General features: G+C 31.0%; 1 protein-coding gene across 2 annotated transcripts in view; it reads right to left on the bottom strand.

Moving 5' to 3' along the window:
* Positions 1-211: 211 nt before the first annotated feature.
* Positions 212-23790, bottom strand: part of LOC132746426 (uncharacterized) — a 32051-nt gene continuing 8472 nt past the window's right edge. The window contains exons 1-2 of one of the 2 annotated variants that reach the window (XM_060735554.1): positions 12336-13128; positions 212-4544 (exon numbers count right to left, since the gene is read on the bottom strand). In XM_060735554.1, the coding sequence (XP_060591537.1) occupies positions 2444-4543 (2100 nt within the window). In that variant the 5' untranslated portion in view covers position 4544; positions 12336-13128 and the 3' untranslated portion in view covers positions 212-2443. Of the gene's footprint in view, positions 4545-12335; positions 13129-23790 lie in introns of those variants that run through there. The other variant, XM_060735555.1, reaches the window with a different exon arrangement.

The raw sequence follows: 23790 nt of genomic DNA, 5'->3' as shown, positions 1-23790 counted from the left end.
CGATCTATGTTTGCATTTCATTTAGTTTCAAATGAATTGTTCATTATTTAAAGCAAGGTAAATCCATTTAACAAACACAAATTCAACAGTTTAAGTGTTATAGTTATTGAAGAACCAGAAAAATATACATTTACATACACAATATTAAAATTGAAAAAAAAAACGGACCACTTCTGACCGGAGCAAAAGTAACTTTCACTTAATTGTTTAATCATATTTTATTGCTATATACATGTATATACAATACAGATACAAATTTCATATGTATTCTAAACAGCAAAAGCAAACGGGTTGGGCCCAAGTTCTTACAACATTAGCGGTCGGCCCTCCCCTTCACTTTTATGATGTATCTGAAATATCAAAACTTTTATCCACAAGTAATGAAATAAATGATAAAATTGTGAAAATCTAAAGCATGTTTGGACAAAATACTTTATCATAGAGCCACACAAATAATTTTAAACATTATAACTCTGGAGTACTTGCATAAATTATACAACAACTCTTAATTGTGGATAACTGACTTTTTTAATAGACTCACACAGAAAATCAGTAACAGATCAATTTGGAATACAGAATACTTGATAGAACAGTACACGTTGTGTTCCTTTTATTTAAAATACATTATATTTTCAGTGCTGATAAATTATCAAACAGGAAATAAGTTGAAAAAAGTATGTACACTTATATTATGACACAATGTTAAAATATTGTCAACAAACTGGAGCTTAACAATGTCAATATTGAAAATAATTAGATTGAACTGTTTGTAAAACACAGATAATACAAAGGTAAACTAGCAATTTTATATGATTTCATAATTAACATCTGACACAAATACAAATACTGACAATAATTGGTAAATAACATTTATTACTTATATTTCTCGTTCCCCAGTGCCTGACACTACTTAAAGCTACATATTTCAAATTGGTTTGTCCTAAATCCTTCGTTGGTCAGAATATTAGTAACCATCTATTATGTGTAAAATTTCGCTGTCTTCTTTGTAAGAAATCCGTTACAATGCCAGTGCGTTACTTGAAAAAGTGAATATATTCATCTAATATTATTTATTTACTCATGATATTTATGCAACAATGTAATGGTTTGTTATTTATCTAAATGGACTTTTGAATTGACAGATTATTGGCAAAACACCCCACCATTAATAAAGCACTCTTGTGTTGCATAATAAAACACTGAAAGCTTATTTAAATTTAAAATGATAATAGAAAAACCATAGAAAAGTGACTAATATCAGATAGTTAATGGGCAAACATTGCGAGTATTAAAATGTCAATGCATAATACACACTGTACACGAAGGTTCAATGCTTATGTCATATGTCCTCGATGTCTATCAAAGTATTATTATTTCTCTGTTTATTGTTATATTTCCTATTTTATCCCACGATATCTTGTTTTGCAGAAAATAAAATTAACTAATTCACAACGGCCATTTACATCCAAAAGGCTTCTTCCCTTCTGTATGTAAAGTCTTTTTATGACAATCAAAGCATATTGCTTGTATATGAATAGTTTATCGTAACCATACATACGCTGTTGTTACGAAGGTAAGCTTTGTTTGCCCTTAAGGTATTAGGACCCTAATGGGCACTATCAAGGACTAAAAATATTGACATCATAGGTCAGATGTATACCTTAAAGTACACCTGTATGCAAAATTTAAACAAAGTTTACCGTACGGAAATCAAGTTATGGCCCCTTTTCTGAACGCAAGCTAGGATGTTATGAGGGCCCTTTTTAAAAATTATGGTTTCTACTTAAAATTTTAACTTAAAATCTTTTATTTATGAAATCTGTATACCCTACCCCACCCATTTTTTACCACATGTCTGACAATTTTTCTACTTAGGGAGCCTAATTTAAAAAATTCTTAAAATTTACCCAAATTAGTGCCTGTTTTCAAAGTTTCCCTAAATTTTTAAAAATGTATATTGGTTGATCTTGTAAAATATGAAATACTTTTACCGTCTAGTTTTGATTATATTACACTTTGAAAATATCAGGTACCATATTTATTACTAGATTTAGCATAATTTAGCCAATAAATACATATATCAATTAAAAAATCAAAATTAAACACTTTTTTCTTTCCAAATGGGACATGAGAGATACATAAATAATGTTAAAAGAAAAAAGAAAGAAAAAAAAGTTGACCCTTCTGGGGATTGAACCCATGACCCTCATTTTCAATGTAGTTAACAGTAGCTCTAGCCTTTTTGAATACTCTTCAAAGCGGAGGTAATGCATAAGGGTGCTAATACCTTAAACATATAACTTTTGGTTCTAATTATAAACGGATGCTAACAGTCTAAATATATGACACTTTGCGGAATTGGTCTACTTTGTATCTTTAAGAACATAAGGAAGCATTTCGAAGTATCTGCCTTGCGGTATTCTTGTTCCAAAATAAGTTATAACTAGTTATTGATCAATTTGTTTAACAGCTTACAAATATGGATTTTTGCCGAATTATTTCGTCCTCTAATCTGAAGGGAACGCGCATAATATTTAAAAGCATTTTCTACATTATTCTCTTCTTCCATACACTGTCCTAGAAGATTGAGTGCTGTTTCCCTATGTCCGAGATTTGGTTCAACATCAATGGTTCTGGCAATGTTAGAGAGAGCCCTCTGTTTATCATCTTGTCTTCCTAGACGGGAATATGTCTTGTACTGCAAGAAATAGAGGAAAGGGAGAGAATCAACAGCAGCGAAATCCATCCAATAATCATCTACTCTTCTGTAAGCAAGATCTTCCTGTGTTGATCTAAACATTTCATGTTGAAGTTCGAATGGACAAGTGTTTATTTCACATCGTATATAACGGACACATGATGCTGTTATTTGTTTAAGCAGTGCCCATTCTTCATTTGATTCATAACATAATCTGTTGAATATTTCTCTTCTTGCATATTGTTTGGAATCGTAACACCCACACACTGGTTCAACAACACTTAGATCATAACACTCCTCAATATTTTTCAGGATAAGTTCAGTCCTCTCAATATCTCCACAACAATAAATAACAGAAGCTAGTTTCAGTTTACCAGATGCTACATCGGTGTCAAGTCCTAATGACATGAATTCAAGTGCCTTCTTGTATGTTAAATGGTGTTGTTGGTTAATGTTTAAAGATGCTAGAACAGATCCAATTGTACAACATAAATATCGTGTTAACAAACAGTAAGCTTTTCTATCTATGTTTGAGAAATTCTCATTGTGGTGATTTGACATAAATGTTAAAAGTTTTTGAATTGTAAGTATTTGTGATAAATTGTACATATCACGTAACAGACATTGGAAGTTCACGCTTTTAGCATGGGCTGTATCTTTGAGTAACCGTCCGGCAATCAGTTTTGGTACACAATGTGCATCTATTATGTTAATACCGTTTAAACTTGACTGAAGAAATAAACCAAAGTTGTCGCATTCAATTTCGAGCAATGCCCTTCCATTACTTTCGATTACATAACGAAGAGTTTCAAGTATTAACTGCTTTGTTTCTGGAGTAAATCGCCCGCTCATCAAGTTATTTTGTGTGATGAAGAAATGAGGACAGTATTCATTTTGAACACAGTTGTAAAGTGTTGATAAACAAAATGATAGACAAATAAAAAGGGTATTTTCATTCCATGCATCAGATCTTGTAAATGAAATACAATGTAACAAAATTGTTTTACATATAAAACTTGAAATTCTGTCGGGGAATCTTTGAGAACTTATAAATGTTTTCAGAATCATTTTCATCAAAACATAACATCTAATTTGTGTTATGTTAAGATTAAACATTATAAATCTCTCTGCAAATGATGTAGATATTCTCCATTCAAGTATTTCATTTACACTTCCTGTTTTCCCAACGCCAACAACAAAACATCGTGTGTTACTACAGTACTGTATCATATCATTTGTAGGCCAATTCTCCTCTCTATGTTGACATAACCAATGACTTGCTTGAACTGGGTATAACCGAGAGGGAAAGGCAGGAACAAAATCATTATCATTGACCCCAGGAGCGTCTTGAACAGAATGAGCTGGGCCGTTTCTTACCACTTCATTATGTAAATCATTAAAGCATGTATTTTTTAACAATATTCTTCCCGTTCTGTCTCTATATGAGTGGTCATTAGTTTCAACTACGCGTGGTAGTGGAGCATCATCTCTTAATATTTGTAAACCACAATATCCTGGAGAGACATTTTCATCTTGTATCATCAACAAATTACGCTTACCATATTCCCATTCACTCCAGTCTTGTATCACATTAAATTTGTTTATAGATATAAGACTATCTGCGTCAGACTGTAATCCTGGAGTTGTTGTACCTTCTATTTGACTACCAAAGTTGAACACATTTATATCTTTACCGCGTAGCTGTTGACCTAACGTAAATAGTGATTCATTCAGTAGCATTGACCTCCTTCTTTTCATCACTATCTTCTCGTTTACACCAATCCTATCCATCACTTGAGACATTTTAAGTGATAAATTATGAGCGTAATCTGGTATCCTCGACATTCTAAAATAAAACAGAAATTCATTTTAGTTCTTAAACATTTCTGTATTTCCTAATAAAATACATTAGAACATATGTTTTCACGATAAATAAACATCAATTTATACTTTGAAATAAATCCCTTCAAAACACAGAAGTGACACATTTAAGCAATGTTTTATTACGTATAAATTTCATAAGTGATTTAACTTTTAATAAGAGGTCATAATTTTAAATGAAATAGGGAAATAAAGTTATATTTAATACATTAAGTTGCAAATTGTACAATAAGAAAACGAAAGTTGGAATTTGTAATGCTTCACACCTTAATTGGACAGATTGAATGGCACTAAATAGTGAATAAACAAAGTACTACTTTTTGGTGAAATTAAACCTTACTTGTAAATTGAATCTAACACAGACAATTTAAAAGTTATATTCTAACACTCCCGTGAATTTGTCACTATAGACAAAGAAGGGAAAAACCGGTGTTAAACTGCCAATAAACACTCGTTAGGGACTACTTGTATATGCGGCTGTTATGTTTTCACCCTCGATTATATAGTTAACAAAGGCTTTTAAAGCAACAATAAAAAAACATTTTTATTTATATTTACAGTTCTTATATAATGTTTTCGTTTCATACAATACCGAAATAATATCTCACATTCACTAACGCCACATATTTGATTCATATCAGTTAATAAATATTTTAACAAAACGGCGGCAATCCGTAAGCAGCGTAATGACGTCATACTAAGTAAACAACTCCTTCATAAACAAGCTGACGTTATTTCATACATACAAGAATGATAACTGGGGCACTGGTGTAAACCCAATACGACGTAAGTTTTAATTGTTGAAAACTTGATAAAATAACGTTTTCTTCTTATTATTTCTTTTGTTTAATAATTTCTATATCTTCGCAACAGTAGGGTGCGAAAATCGAACAGCGTTATACAAAAATCGGCACCGGAAGTTATTTCCGTTTGAAAAAATAACATTAGTGATCTTCCTTATTTTATCGTGTTAGAATCGAAATAACATCGGCCTGAGAGGTGTATATCGGCTATTTAACACCGGTTTTGTCGTTTTGATGCGAAAAAATTAACCACTCAGGCCTACGGCCTTCGTGGTCAATTCCTACGCATCAAATCTCCAAACCGGTGTTAAATAGCCGATGTTATTTCTTAAATCGCTCTATGGCGGCCATTTTCAGAGGATGAATAATATTGTTGGACTCTATCATATATAGTGACTTTAAAACTATTTCTTAAACATATAGAATCTAGACATGAATGAATACAAGTATTCTATTTCGAACTTGGATTAAAGAAACCAGATTATTAAATTTAATAAAGATTCTCATCATATGGACAAGGAAGTCAAATCTTTAAGGCTTTTATCATAAAATACTTATATAACTAATACTTATTATAAAATAACTTGTATAACTAATATACTAATTACTCAGATAAGTATGAAGTGACGAACGAAGCTGGATAAAAGTTCAAATAAATTGTTCTGTGGTTCTACAAGTAGAATTTAATGAGATGCCTGGAAAATCTGTAAAAATTAAATATCAAGTCTATGAACATTTGCCCTTTTATTTTATTTTACAAAATAGCTTATAACGCCTCTTATTGTCAGGACATCTAGCATTCATGTCAGCATGCAATATTGTGTTATTATTCCCGTACACTTTTGCTTTCTGCAAGCTTTTCCTTAATGGAGTAGCTTTCCGGACAGCACTTACAATATATCAGTCTTATGCAAGAGTTGTACGCCTAGACAGACAATCACTGTGTGCATCTGCTACATTTCTTTCAATTTTGTAACGGTTCCATTTTATTCAGATTCATTTAACTACGGGAAACATTCAAGGGTGCTGACAACCTGCTATTGAGCATACACCTTGTCAGGCATAATCTGCCTCTTAAGATTTTTATTCATTATATTGAATGCGTTCACACACGTTAAAATAAAAAATTCTAAAACGAAGCACAAAAATTCAGATATACACAATCAGCATTAATGCCGTCAAAATCTTGATTTTCGAGGTTCACAAAGTCGCCATAAGTGTTCAAATGAGGAAAGTCCCTCGCATGGTTGACACAAAACGCTTTAAACTTTATTTTGGTTCACCTGCTCCTGCTCATCCTAGTGTTTGAAATTGATTCTAACACTCACGTGATTTTGCCACTATAGACAAAGAAGGAAAAAACTGGTGTTAAACTGCCAATAAACACCGGTTAGGGACTACTTGTATATGCGCTGTTATGTTTTCACCCTCGATTGTATAGTTTACAAAGCATTTTAAAGCAACAATAAAAAGCATTTTTATTTATATTTTCAGTTCGTATAATGTTTTCTTTTCATACAATACCGAAATAATATCTCACATACACTAACGCCACATATTAGATCCATATCAGTTAATAAATATTTTGACAAAACGGCGCCAATCCGTAAGCAGCGTAATGACGTCATCCTAAGTAAACAACTCATTCATAAACAAGCTGACGTTATTTCATACATACAAGAATGATAAATGGGGCACTGATGTAAACACAATACGACGTAAGTTTTTATTGTTGAAAACTTGATAAAATAACGTTTTTTTCTTATTATTTCTTTTGTTTGATAATTTCTATATCTTCGCAACAGTAGGGTGCGAAAATCGAACAGCGTTATATACGAAAATCGGCACCGGAAGTTATTTCCGCTTGAAAAATAACATTAGTGATTTTCCTTATTTTATCGTGTTAGAATCGAAATAACATCGGCCTGAGAGGTGTATATCGGCTATTTAACACCGGTTTTGTCGTTTTGATGCGACAAAATTAACCACTCAGGCCTACGGCCTTCGTGGTCAATTCCTACGCATCAAATCTCCAAACCGGTGTTAAATAGCCGATATACACTCTCAGGCCGATGTTATTTCTTAATTATGTTTGTCCAATAGAAATGCAACATTTCTTTGGTAAATCGGCTAAATTGAATTAGTGTACTTAATGGACAGTTTTATAACAATAATATCAAACACTTCATCGATTAGTGTTTTTCCCGTTCTTGACAAATTTAACTTTGTAAATACTTACTTTATTGTTGGATCGTTTTCACAATACAAAATAGTATTCTGGAAAATAAGAGTGAGCGAATGATCTGAAATTTTGCAATAAACTGTTTGACTAAAACCTACAAACCATAAATTATTATTTAAATATCAAATTTTCACAGTAATGTCCGTTTAAGCAGCCGCAATTCGTGAGAATTCTATGTACAAACAAGAAGACAATGGTTGCCCTGGATTCAATGGTACCTGAGATCACACTGCTAGAAAACGTTACGTTTTTAAATGTCACTCTCATTTTGTCATTTTGTATATAAACATCATATTTTTTCAAATATTTATAATATATATATAATTATCTAAGATGTAGACATTGCAGTTTCACAGAAGACATACATGGAAATGTATGTTCCTATGCAAGTTATTATAAGCCAAGCAATCTTCGGGATGAGGTCAATTTTTATCTAAAGGGTCATGACTTTTATTACTTTCGTAGACGTCTACAAGCAAAATACGACCACAAGCAAAATATCGTTTGGGGTTGTAGTTGTTAGGAAAAATGTAAATTATTTTGTTTTTACAAAAAGAGACCTAACTTTATTTTCATATACAAGTCTGTATAAAATAAGTGACCTCAGGGTTGGTCATATGAGATCATTTATATTTGCACACTTATAAGATGCATAACACTTTGTTTTAAATGTTCTTTGTCAGAACACAAATCAAATATTTACATAAGGCAATGGTCAATTAATCAAAGTTCACTATTTTACCTAAAATGTCATCTTCAATTCAATTTCCTATTTTTTTTTTATCCCAATAACTTATAATGTAAAAGGCGATTATAGCAAATAAGCAGTAAAATTAAAAAAAAAAATCACGTCATTCACGAGTCAAGGCCAAATGTAGTTCGATTTTTGTCAATATGTTTAAGAATGAAGACAGTCAATTTATAGAAAACATATTATAACAATAAAAGCACAAATAAAGTTTTTTTATTATTTGACTTGAAGGCTGAATGACTAAGGTCATTTATGTCCAAACGTAACGGTAAATTTGATCTACTTAAAGGTTTTGCCTGTACATTGTTTTGTGTCCAAGAATAAAGACAACGCATATATAAATAAGAAAGCTAATGCCTGTTAAAGAAAATAATTTAAAAAAAAAAACTGAAAAATTTGACACTGAATGACCAGGTCATTTATGAATTAAAGGTCAAGTGAAGTCCGATAAACTTTAAGGTCTTGTCTAAAGTACTTAATTTATGTAACGAATTTGTGATTTCGTCCATTTGGAACAAGATAAAGTTATGAATATTTTGAAGCAAAACACATATAAAATAGCTCAACTATTAGTTTATGGACCTTTTCCAGAAAATAGTGACGTAATTAAACATAGCAAGTGCGATGGATAACGAATGCATTGCAAAAAGATAACTGCATAAAATAAAATAAAAATATTACCTTAAACCCACATTAAGTGCATTGGGTTTCTCTGACTTCCTTTATAAATCTTCGCAATGAATCTTAAGCAAACATTTTCTGTTTATTCAAATTCATCTTATTATCAGTTTGTGAAATTGTTTTATTTACCGATATCAGTGAAGTTTAAAGTAAAATTAAAGTTTGCATTTATCCATAGATAGATAGATTTTTTTTGTCGGTGTATATTACATATAGATGGACATTTAAGCAATATGTATGGTACTTATGTATGTATTTAACATATTTGGGAATAAATAATGACATGCACACCCGCAGCAAGGATAGCACAAAAAGAGATACTCCGTTGTGTGTTTGAGTGTTCAAGACTAAAGTAAAATTTGTTATTTAGATTAGTTGATTAAGTAAGGTTAATATAAGTTATGTTAAGTGAGACAGCTGAGTTGGTAGTTAAGTACAGAAAGAGTAAGTAGGATAAGTTAAAGAAAAATGATGTTAAACGGATTTCTTTTCAGTAAGTGGTGTATGTTATTGTAGATAGTCCAAATTTGTCGTCCCTTTGTGTTTTCGCATTAACGCATTTTGAGGCGAAGAAGCGAGAATACGACATGGCATAAATCAGCCACCATACCATGCAAAGTTTAAGTTGAAAGCAAGAAATAAAAATATTTACCTGATGCGTCTTTGTCCTGGCAGATTAAAAATTAATTGTTTGTGTAACTTTTGAATATAAAAAAAAAAACAAAAATTGAAAATTTGTTGAAATTAATTTTAGTAAATTGACTAAATGGAATCAGTGTGGTTCATCAACAGTTTTATTAAAATAATATCAAACACAAAAATGGTAAGAGTTCTGCCGTTCTTGACCAACGTAATTTTGTAAATGCTAACTAACAAACACTTAAAAGCGCCATTTCATTTTTGGATCGTTTTCGCAATACAAAAGAGTATTCTTGAAAATAAGAGTGAGCGAATGGTATGATATTTTGCAAGAAAGTGTTTTGACTTCAACCTACATTCAATTATAAAAAATATCAAAAATGCACAGTTGTGCCCATTTAAGCAGCCGCAATTCGTAAGAATTTTATGTAAAAACAAGAGGACGATGATGGTCCTTGATTCTATGGTACCCGAGATTCCAACGCTAGAAAATGTTACAATTTTAATAATATTAAACTGGGTTTGTCATTGTTTTACTAAAGCGTCATACTTTATAAGGCTATGGTCATTTCATCAAAATTGACTCTGTGCCTAAAATGTCAAGATCAAATAAAGATTAAAATCAACTTCAATTCATTTTATTTCTCTATTCATTTATTGTGTCCAAGTACAAAGACAACCCATCTTATAAGAAAGCTACAGCCTGTAATAGGAAATAATTTCAAGCAAACTGAAAAAATTGACATGGTCATTTATGAATTAAGGTCAAGTTAAGTCTGATATACGTGCTTGAAAGTCTTGTCCAAAGTACTTAATTTTGAAAACGAAATTGTGATAAAGTCCAATTTGGAATAGGTAACAAATATAAAATTAAACATTTGCATTGTATTTAGCTCAACTTTCAGTTTAGGAACATTTTACAAAAACTATTGACCTAATAAAACGGATAACGAATGTCTTTTTTATCTTTTCAAAAAAGTAACTGCGTAAAATAAAAGTAATTTATTGCTTTAAAACCCTCATTAAGTGCGTTAACTTAGGTTTCTCTGACTTTCTTTATGAATTTTAAACAAATATTCTGTATAATAAATTCATTCATCACCAGTTTGTGAAATTGTTTTGACATGTTTTTTTATCCGATATCATTGAAGTTTTAAGTAAACAGACACTTGGCATTTATCCATAATAGACAGGAAGGCAGGTGTGTAGGTAGGTAGATGATAGATAAAATTATACAGGTTAAAATTACATGGACATTTAAACAACATGTAGGGCACAAGTACATGTATTTAACAGATGTCGCACGGTCATATTGATGTGTTTATGTTATATGTTGTTTTTCAATATATGTCTCTTATTGTACACCGTAGATTGTTATTTACATGTCCATGGCTTGTCTGTTGTATTTGTAACTGTATATATCTTGTGAAGACCAATATTTATGTCCCTTCTCCTATATCTCATGCTTTAATCCGTTGCTTCATTTACTGATTTATTTATTTCTTCATTGATTCATTTATAATCAAGTATGTACTAACCACTGGTACGGGCCTAAATGTAAATATTCTATTCCCGCACTAAATAACTTCATGCATTCGCACACATACTGAAGGTTTTCATGGCGCGAGCCAGACTTTCCTTTCATGATAATGAATATTTTCTGTGAGCGCGTCTCTGCATTTTTGCAGCAACCCTCAAGCAGCAGCACCTTTCCCAGTTAGTAAGAGTGGACTGCAACACATATATGAGAATAAATAATGACATGCACACAAGCACCAAGGATAGCACAGAAAAGACTATAGTAAATTAGTTAGTTATTTAGATTAGTTAATGAAGTAAGTTAAAGGTAAACTGTGTAAAGTATGACAGGTAAGCTGGTAGGTAGGTTAGTACAGAAAAAGTAAGTAGGATAAGATTAGGAAATAGTGATATAAAACGGATATATTTGGTGTATGTTGTTTTAGATGGATACATGTATACGATTATATATAACATTATCCACAATATCCTTAAGCCCTCTTAATAATACATGTTTTTTTAAAATCCATTTAATTTTAGATACAAATAATTTATAATGAAAACGTTTCAGACGTTTTCAAAATTCATTAAAAAAAACATGTTTATCGTTTTATGATTACTGATATGAAACTGCTTGACTGTTACAAACGCTTTATAGAATTTGAATAAGTATATCTATGTGTTGCATATTGTGTTGGAACACTATGTATATTTTTTTTTACAATATACTGCTTTTTCATTTAAAAAAAATAAAAAATGAAATAAATATGAATGAATGAATGAATGATTGAATGAATGAATGAATGATAAATTAGTGAATGAATGAAAAAAAAAGAATGAACAAGTTCATGCATTGATGAATCACAGATAGGAATGAATAAACGAAATCACGGATAGAATATTGATAAAAAATGTAGGCAATATATCAAATATTATTATAAAAATGAAATCACAACAGTATTTAACAGGTAATAAAATCATTTGTAAGAAATCAGAGTCAGCAAATAAAATAAGAATAAGCTAGTTTAAAGAAACTTAACCGACGCCGACTACATAATTTTGTCTCTTTGATAATATTCTAAACGTTCTAGCAAAGTTCTTATTAAACAAAAATATATTTACCTTTTGTGTTTTTGTCCGTGCAGGGTAAAAATACATAGATTAATGAAATTGTCCTTGATGGGTAAAAATACATGGATTAATGAAAATTGTACTTGTGTAACTTTGAAGATTAAAAACGAAAATTGGAAAGTTTGATAATTTTGTACGTGACACAAGCAACGTATTTATGAAACGGAACAAAACATAAGGTGTCAAAGGTTGATACTATAATTCCATTTATTTCACATGTCTATACCATGTTCATGTTAAGACATTATGGACCACTTTATATCTTTATTGCTGTCACCCAAGGAATTTGTGGCATTAACAGATTTATTTACTTTGCTAAATAAACAACCCCCTTTCGAGACATTTTATCAGGAATACAGATGAACCTATACTGTCAGAATTTGTAAACTTTTGATCGTTTCTGACACTTTTATTATAAAAAAAGAAGAATGACAAAGTCAAAACATCTTGCAATATTAAAGATTCCGTGTTCTTTAAGTTGCATACATGGAATTACATTTTTGTCTCAAAAGAGTTTAAAGTTATTATTTAATTATGGCCTTACTCTTTCACTAGTATATGTAATATTCTCCAAAGAGCTACTTTTTGGGCAAGTTTCTGACATTCTTTTTCGACTTGACTTTCAATAAGATCACATTTTACCATATTCTCTTGACTGTAAGTTGTCATTTAAAACTGTTTTTAAATATGCAGTATAGAGCAGTGTATCTATAGAGATAGCAGTATTTCAAAAAACAATCTACAAACTGTATCTTCATCAATTTTGTGGTGAATCGAAGTGTGTATATGCACATTTAAATTGCTATACCCTTTTTTAGTTGATACATAACTTGTGTGGGGTTTTGTACTTCATTTTTAAAAAATATATAATCAATGTTTTCAATAATTTGCTTGTGTTGAATAAACTCAATGTTTGTTATGACATGAATTTAATCGATCACCTGAGTAAAGTCTACAACAAAGTCAATGCCGAGTTAACTAACCTGACGTCCTTTGGAATATAGCGACATACCTGGCATCATTTAAAAGGATTCATTGTTTTCATACAATCCACTTACAACAATTACTTAACTTTGATCATACGTCATTCATAGCAAACACATGTCTAAAACACAAGTGTCTGTTTGAACAGTTTTCGTCAGCGCGTTGATCAGCGCCAAATAGTCTGGCATCGATTAAATTGTGTGAATATCTTTTATAATGTACAATGGTGACCGATATTTTGCTTCGGAATATAGTAGGTATTTGGATAATGCATTTTGAATAATACATTCGTATTTATGTTATTTTTTATAGAGATAAAATAGGATTGCCGATCTTCTTCGGATAATAACGAGTATTCGAATAAAGGACGTCGCATAACCGGGGTCGGACTGTATAAAATCTCATTCAACGGGTTCAAGTTGTCGTTAAGACATTTTAGGTGGATTAGGTATGATTTGATAAATGATGTTATACAAACGCTTATCAGTGTAAAAATTTGCAATGCAACCCGACATGCTAAATGTTGTACATTGTACTTTAAATTTGCGCTTGTTATTTTAGAATTCAAAAGTATAAATGCAGTCAAAATCAATTATAATTTAATTAACAGAACTGGACATAATTTTATTTTGGATTTGTACTCAGTATATCATTGCTACATTCAAGATCCATAATAATTTCATGAATTAAAGTCTTCGACATTGACTTAAAGGCATAACTGACATTTCCATCAAATCTAACGACAAGTTTGAGTACAGTGTATTTTCTTTATAAAGAATTTTCGTTGTGAATCTTAAACGAACAATCTATAACTTTTAGGTTATTCTTATCACATATTTAATGTATTTGTTTTTAACATGTTTTTTTTGTAATACATTTAAAGTTGACGTTTTATCTATAATTAGGGAGCTAGTAAATGATTGAGTGTTTAAGCGAGCTATAAGTGAGTGAGGGTCTGTTTGTCAGTAAATACCAGTAAGTAAGCAAAGAAAATTTAAGTAAAGAAAGGTAAGTATGTATAGATGAATAAATATGTAAATAAGTATGTAAGTAAGTAAAGTAAAGTAAGAAATAGTAAGTAAATAAACTATGTGGAAAAGTAGATTAAGAAAAATACCCTGAACTGCCCGTTACCCTAATAAGTTAATTTTCATGAATTAATGTATCTTAAATGTGTAAGCCGCGTCGATGTAATTCTTCATATAAATAAAATTGAGATGCACTTAGCCGTTATTTAATTTTTTTTAAAAATCTAATTTTATTTACGATGATTTTGTGTATGCGTGAAGAAAATGTGTTCACTAAATATTAAAATGAAAAGATGAATGAATGAATTAACAAATAAATGCATTAATAAATGAATGAACTATATGAACTTACAAAATATCAAAAGAATGCACGCATACAAGAACAAATAAATATCGGTAAAACATTACGCACAACATTTCTTAAGTACTTGACATATTCCGTCCAAACGAAATCACTCAAATATTCAGCAGGTAGTATATTTCACGACTCAAGTATATTATTGCTCGACTAGTGAGAATTAAAAATGAAATTGCAATATTTGTTTAGTTTAAATGCAAAACAAGCAACACAGTCCTAAGGGATTAAGTTCATCAGAACTTAAGTATAGTAAAATATTGTATAGTGCAAATATAACATAAAATTCGAAATTAATGTAAATGTTATGTATATCTCCCTTTCATGTTTATTGTTCCCATTAAGATCGTTGAATTTCAGAAAGATGTAGCCGAGAAATAGCGCGGGAACAAATTATTTTACTCTATATACATATTGAAAAAAATAATCAGGGACTATAACATCTGAATGTGTTGAATGGAAATACTATGATATGAGGAGGATATGCGATTGAATGATTTCTATAAAGACTTAGCTGTGGTAAAATCAGTCAGTAGCTGCAAAGAAATAGGGTTGAATTTTTTTTATGTTCTCTTTACAACATACCTACCGCCTCCGTGGTCGAGGGGTTAGAGTCGATGACTTCTAATCCAGATACCTCTCTGGCATGGGTTCGATCCCCGGTAGATGCTTTGGTAGTTTAGCACGGAGAAAGGTAGTCTAGTACTGGTGTAACTCTCCAGGAACGATGGTTAGGAAACTAACCGCCTATATGACTGAAATACTGTTAGGAAAAGGCGTAAAATGAAACAAACAAACAAACCAAAAAAAAACCCCAACAAAACATACCTATTCGGCGGCTTTAACTCAATTAATATGCGCATCTTCTGTTAATAATAAATTTTTCTACAAAGTTTCAGTGCATCAGCAGCTGCTTAGGAAAAGCGCAGGAACGGTCAACTTGCTGAAAAGCTATTTAGGGTCCATAACTATCTGTTGAACGATATGATAATATGTATAATTTAAGATGGCACATTCATGTTATCGGTTAAAAGGATATACACTACATCTTAACAGACTCAATCAAACCGAGTCTGCAATTCGCTTGTTATTTTGTTGTGATTAATGCTTCAGAGGGATCACTTTGTTTTATACTTCACAACAGCAGGTGTCAAATGCTGTGTTGCAGCTGTAAAATGTTGCCCGTTCTTCACTTCAGTGTTGTTATATTTTTCTGATTCTTCGGATCATTGATGCCAGCACTATTGAGTGTTGAGAAATGTGTACCGCTCAAGCCGGGGCTAGGGCTCGTGAGGGATGTTTGACGTATTCATTATCCCGCATGTATAGACTCAATCAAATCGAGTCTGTAATTTTCTTGTAATTTTGTTGTGATTAATGCTTCAGAGGGATCACTTTGTTTTAAACTTCACAACAGCAGGTGTCAAATGCTGTGTTGCAGCTGTAAAATGTTGCCCGTTCTTCACTTCAGTGTTGTTATATTTTTCTGATTCTTCGGATCATTGATGCCAGCACTATTGAGTGTTGAGAAATGTGTACCGCTCAAGCCGGGGCTAGGGCTCATGAGGGATGTTTGACGTATTCATTATCCCGCATGTATAGACTCAATCAAATCGAGTCTGTAATTTTCTTGTAATTTTGTTGTGATTAATGCTTCCGAGGGATCTCTATGTTTCCAAATTATCATAATTATAACATATTCTGTTTATCCGCCTTTTTCTTAATTATCAAATCGAAATTTATGACAGACTAAATGTTAAGTTTGTGTCATAAAAAGCTACTGGCTTTAAATCGTTTATGTATATGTATATCCTACAATGATTGCACTACATTTCATAGACAAAGTTATGGATAAACTTAAGTTTAGACTATTGTAAATACCCGTAGACAACTGAAACTTCAGATGACTGAAATTGACTTGTTATGAAAATAGACTTATTATGAACATTAAAAGACGCAATAAGCATAAAAATATTTAAAGCGAAAGCCGATGTCCTTCAGTACAGGAGTTCGGTACACTATCAATAAGTTAATGTATGTATGGACAGTTTGCAATCTGGTTGATGTATAAAAATGTAATATGATTTTTATTCTCGTTTTTTCTCGACCTATAGAAACATTAACAATTTAACAGAAAATACGCATATATATTAGCTTTTTAATGCATGCAGTATTTGCATTGTTCCTCGAATTCAAAAACTTTAAATACAGTTAAGAAAACTGTAAATAAGAAGAAATCATAAAACCTGTATACGTATTTTGTGTAAAATATTTTCAATTAAGATATATGCCTCATGTCATTTGAAAAAAAAGAATAATGCATTTATCTTATTCCTTATTCGAAGTAGATCATCGACAAATAAAAAGTAAAACCTAAAGTAGATCATTTTGCTTAAATCAGGAAATCAAAATGATTTAAAAAGGGAGGCAACGTTTTCGTTTATTCCATATGAACTAAAATACCATTACTTTCCCTTTATTCTAAAGGGATATTTAATAAATTTATTGTGAAATGTACAATAAGCCCATGTACACGGATAAATATCTATATAAGCATTTAAATGTATAAATTAGAAAGTATGAATTATGTCGGTGTTAAAATATCCCTAGATAATTGATACTTTCGATGATTTAAATTTATTTGCTATATAAACTAAAAGAACTATTGAAACATTTAAAAACGCCACGAAACTGCGAAAAAAGTTGCTTGTGAAGGCGAAAATGGAGATTAAATGAGTTATATGTTTTGACATTTACCAGTCTTGTTAAGCAACATTATTAAGCCATTGTATGTGACATTTTCATCGTCCTATAAATTCTAGCAAAAAATAGAAAAATACTTTAATACATGTTATAGTCTCATGTTTTTGACCTGTCATACATTATAACACTCAATTAAACATTCGATATCACTTCAGTTCTGTCCGTATAGTGTTTGAGAATTAATATCTAGAATTAACTTACGTTTGGAAAAGTCACAATAGCTTAATGTATAGGTTTTCATAGCATCTGCAATAGCACAGTCGGTTAAGTGATAACCTAATATACGAGAGGTCTGTGGTTCGATATCATCTTTTGCCATTGTTTATTCTTTCTTTATTTGTATTGCCAAACACTTGCAGAATTATTCACACGGATATGAAACAACTTCTAGCACGGAATTGTCTCGTTTTGTATTGTGATTTACGGCACTAAATGACATGTATTGATTTTAATCAGAAAGTTAAATTAAATTTTTGAATATTAACTCTTAAACAATGTTAATTAAAAAGGATAATATTTACAAAATAAGTGCAAAACATATCAAAAACAAAAAATAAAACCATAGCTTCAAAAATGTTGAAAATAGTTGTAAATAAGCGAAAAAATAACTTGACATACGCGGTATCGATCTTACAACACGTAAAGCATTGAGAAATTATAAATCCATACATTATAACGGTCAGCGTAACTATATCATAGAAACAAATCAAATTTAATAGTTCCTTACTTCGTACATTTCACGGATTTTCCGAACGTTTATCGAGTATGAATATATTGTGTGCATTGATTGTGTAATCAGTATGGAATTGACAGGTTAATAAAATCAAACAATAGAAAACTGTTTATTTTAACAATTAAACAAACAAAAAATCAGCAGTTTTATAATCTATATCGTAACTTTTGTTTCGTTAATTATCGAATAGAATTTAATTTAAACGATTCAAGTTTCATTTCTGTTATAAATAGCATTCATTAATACGTTTTGGTAAAAAAAGAATGACGCATTTTGTTTGTTTACTTTTATTTGGCAAAAACAAGGACACGTCTCATATCGTTTAACACCAAAAAATAGATAAATACAGAATCCTTAAAGAAAGCCCAACACGGCAAAATTGAAAATGTTGCAGGCTCGGTTTGATTGAGCCTGTTCAAGGACAGTACTGGAAAGTGCAAGTTACCGCCCACGCCCCCTAGCACCGGCTTAAGCAGAACGTGAAATAGTAAAATTTTGAATTTAGAAACATCCGCAGATGTGTTCATACGGCGGTTATCATGGAACCTTCAATGTGACACTTCCGTGCCATTCCATGAAAAGCGGCGTATGGTCCCCAAGTAATAAAAAGCGTGTGCCCTAAACGAGAAAACAATGGGCGGAACTAAATAAAATGGAATTTTGAAAGGGGATCAGAGGTTATGAAGCCTGCGTATCACAGATAAGACGTCAAGTTTCACAATTCTAATCACAATTATTGAGAAAAACATTTTAAATTATTTACAAGGAGTCTTATTTTTTTAACTGTTTCTTTAAGGTTTACTACTTTGATTTATTTCAAAAATTTAAAAGTAGCAGTGTTATACCTTAATATTACCACAGTGTATAGAATGTACATATAACAAGGACTTCAAGCCATTAACTGCGTTTAAATTTAGTTTTGTGTAGTCCCATATTATGCTCAATACGCTTATGCTCAATACGTTTATATATTTATTGTGTAGTATCGCATTACGCTCAATACGTTTATATATTATGTCACTCACTATGCTCAATCATCTGATGTAAAAATAAACAAACAATAATTAATATGTATACAGCATACAACTGCAATGTTTCAAAAATCCATAAAATGTTTGATTTAAAACGGAGAGTGTCCTTTGTATATGTACTAATGATTGCAGCGAAGTTGAGGATTTTTTCCATACACAAAGCAATTTAAATAAAATTTTAAAATCACAATTGATAGAGTCCAACATGTATGACAATTTTAATCATACAAACAGTTAAAAGTAAAACATAGCCTTCTTTTAACATGTATTTTATTATCTAAACACTGTTTCAAATTGTAAAGTACTGCATCCTCTTATATTTTAAAAAAATTAAATGGTTCAGGCCATTGAATAAGTGTAGCATGGTATAGAATTATATTTTCTTGAAGACGCTTTTGATTGATGATGATGCAATAATTCTTTTCTTGTAAATCACGTGAATACAAATTATTGATCAATTTGTGTAACAGCTTACAAATATGGAATTTTGCCGAATTATTTCGTCTTCTTATCTGAAGAGAACGCGCATAACATTTGAACGCATTTTCTAGATTATTCTCTTCTTCCATACACTGTCCTAGAAGATTGAGTGCTGTTTCGCTATGTCCGAGATTTGGTTCAACATCAATGGTTCTGGCAATGTTAGAGAGAGCCCTCCGTTTATCATCTTGTCTTCCTAGCCGGGAATATGTCTTATACCCCAAGAAATAGAGGTAAGGGAGAGAGTCAACTACAGCCGTGTTCATCCATTTATCATCTTCGCTTCTGTAAGCAAGGTCTTCTTGTGTTGATCTAAACATTTCATGTTGAAGTTCTAATGGACAACAGTTTATTTCACATCGTATAAAACGGACACATGATGCTGTTATATGTTTAAGCAGTGTGCATTCTTCATTTGATTCATAACATAATCTGTTGAATCTTTCTCTTCTTGCACCGTGTTTGAAATCGTAACACCCACACACTGGTTCAACAACACTTAGATCATAACACTCCTCAATATTTTTCAGGATAAGTTCAGTCCTCTCAATATCTCCGGTACAATAGAAAACAGATGCTAGTTTCAGTTTACCAGATGCTACATCGGAGTCAAGTCCTAATGACATGAATGAAAGAGCCTTTTTGTATGTTAAATGGTCTTGTTGGTAAATGTTTAAAGATGCTAGAATAGATCCAAGTGTACTACATAAATATCGTGCTATCAAAAGGTAAGCTTTTCTATCTATGTTTGTGTAATTCTCATTATGGTGATATGACATAAATGTTAAAAGTTTTTGCATCGCAAGTCTTGGTGACAAATCATTCATTTTACTTAACAGAAATTTGAAGTGTGAGCTTATACAGCGGGCATCACCTTTAAGTAAGTGCCCAGCGATGAATGTTGGTATAAAATGTGGATGTATTGGTATAAAGCCATTTAAACTTGACTGTAGATATGTATCAATGTTGTCGCATCCAATTTCGAGCAATGCCTTTCCATTACTTTCGATTACATAACGGAGAGTTTCAAGTATTAACGGCTTCGATTCCGGAGAAAATTTCCCGCTCATCAAATTATTTTGTGTGATGAAGAAATGAGGACAATATTCATTTTGAACACAACTGTTAAGTGTTGATAAACAAAAAGATAGACAAGTAAAGAGGGTATTTTCCTTCCATGCGTCAGATCTTGTATATGAAATACAATGTATCAAAACGGTTTTACACATGAAACTTGAAATGCTGTCGGGAAATCTTTGAGTTATAAATGTTTTCAAAATCATTTTCATCAAAACATAACATCGAATTTGTGTTATGTTGAGATTAAACATTAAAAATCTCTCTGCAAATGATGTTGATATTCTCCATTCAAACGCTTCATTTACACTTCCTTTTTTTCCAACGCCTACAACAAAACATCGCGTGTTACTACAGTACTGTATCATATCATCTGTAGGCCAATGCTCTTCTCTATGTTGATTTAACCAATGACGTGCTTGAACTGGTCTTACGTGACAAGGAAAGGCAGGAACGAAATCATTATCTATGACTCCAGGAACATCTTGAACAGAATGAGCAGGACCGTTTCTTACTGCATTATCGAAAACATTAAACATTGTATTTTTTAACAATATTCTCCCCATTCTGTCTCTATATGAATGGTCATTAACTTCAACTACGTGTGGTAGTGGAGCATCATCTCTTAACTCTTGTAACAAACAATATCCTGGTGAGACATACTCATCTTGTATCATCAACAAATTATGTTTACCATATTCCCATTCACTCCAGTCTTGTATCACATTGTAATTGTTGAAAGATATAATACAATCTGAGTCTGACCGTAATCCTGGAGTTGTTGTACCTTCTATTTGACTACCGAAGAGGAACATATTCCGATCATAACCGAGTAGCTGTTGAGCTAACGTCAATATTGATTCATTCAGAAGCATTGATTTCCTTCTTTTCATCACTATTTTCTCATTAACACCAATCCCATCCAACACCACTTGAGACATTCTAAGTGATAAATTGTGAGCGTAATCTGGTATTCTCGACATTCTATAATCAAACAGAAAATTATTTAGTTCATAAAAAGTTTTTTTTTTAATTTTAATACAATACTTTAGAAAATATGTTTTTACGATGAATAACAACAATTTATACTTTGAAATAAAGCCCTGTCAAATACTGAAGTGACACATTAAAACAACGTAATAATAAAGTGCAAATTTTATGAATGATTGAACTATTTATAAAAGCTTATAATTTCAAATAAAAAGAAAATAAACACCAATCCCATCCATCACTTGAGACATTCTAAGTGATAAATTGTAAGCGTAATCTGGTATTCTCGACATTCTATAATCGAACAGAAATTCATATATATTATTGTCAAATATCTTACAAATTTCGTTATAAGCTGGTATACATTTGAGAGACCCGGTAAAAGAAATAATAAAAGATAAAAACATTGATCTTGGAATATTTGAATTATAGTTTGGTTAATAGGACAGTAGTCGATAAGTCTCTAAAATAATGAATAAGGATCGTATTTTGAAATCGTTGCTTTTATGAATAGCTGTCAAACAGTTGCGACTTCGTGCATTTAACTAACCCGAAGCAGCTCAAGACCTTCTTAAATATTATCTAACATTCACGAAATTAGAGGTCACTATGATTGCGCGAAAGTTTGTCGCCGCTAAAACGCCATCCTTATGAAGACCGCGAAAGATATTTTCCGCGAAAGTTTTCTAGGAATACAGTATATGGTGATACAGTCAATGATTTTTAAAAAAATTTCTAGCCGATAGGATTCCGCGAAGTTTCGTCTGCTTTTGATGTAATACCAAGTGGACATTGTAACATATGGCAGTATGTCATGACCCGTAAGAAAAACACACTTTCTACAAAGATGAATTATGTTACTAACTGAAAATTTGTCGTGAAACATAAGCCTGAAGCGGGAAAAAAATATTAACCTCGGAACTAACCGTTAAACATCTGATGAGCATACATATCAAGGAACTGAAATATGTTTCTTTTTTTTGTTGTTGATATTTTGCGGCGCAATCTTTATAATAATAATAATAATAATAATAATAATAATAATAATAATAATAATAATAATAATAATTACCGAATAATAATAATAATAATAATAATAATAATAATAATAATAAATAATAATAATAATAATAATAATAATAATAATAATAATCAATATTAATAATAATATTAATAATAATAATAAAAATAATAATAATAATAACAATAATTATAATAATAATTAATAATAATTATAATAATAATAATTATAATTGTAATAATAATAATAATAAAAATAATAATAAATGAATAAATAAATAAATAAATAATAATAATGATGATAATAATTACAATTAGGGTCACGCCGTTTTTATTGCGCATTGTTATGTAATTCAGGCATGCTCCGGGAAGTTGCTAGGTTGCGTAGATGGTTTCAGTATCGTCCATGAACAGACTGAATCAAACCTTGCAACATTTTTCAATTTAGATCACCATTCGTATATACAATACAATTTGCAAGTTTTTATCTTATAATTTATGTGTTTGATTATAATCATGTATATATAGCTGTTATTTTGCTTTAATACATGCGCGCATTACTTTAGATACGCGGACTTACGCCTCATATATTGTTATCTACATATATGTATCATATAGATGCAAGGGATAAACCAGATAATGTATCTGTGGTATATTTGCAAATAACTATACAGATACGTGCATCAAATGTATTTATAGCAAAAACAACTTCATTTAACGAAACTCTAAATGAATTTACATCAAATATGCAACGAAAAGTTATCTAAAGAAACCGTATGAATATTTTGATGCGATTTTGATTTCATTTGTACACCTATGGTATTATTCTTCCTTACCCAAGTTTTAATGCAAACAAAAAATCATTCGAAAAAAAAGGAATATCTTTGTTATGGTAAGAATATGATAATTGAAACAAATAAAATATCTACGCTTAATTGAAGATAAAAGCAATCAGCCGACTTTGATTGTTGCACATTTCGGTACA

The sequence above is a fragment of the Ruditapes philippinarum genome, unplaced genomic scaffold (assembly GCF_026571515.1).
Source record: "Ruditapes philippinarum isolate M1 unplaced genomic scaffold, ASM2657151v2 ctg1505_1_1_1_1, whole genome shotgun sequence".
NCBI lineage: Eukaryota > Metazoa > Mollusca > Bivalvia > Venerida > Veneridae > Ruditapes > Ruditapes philippinarum.
The sequence above is the reverse complement of the archived record's forward strand: the minus strand, read 5'-3'. Positions and strand labels throughout refer to the sequence as shown.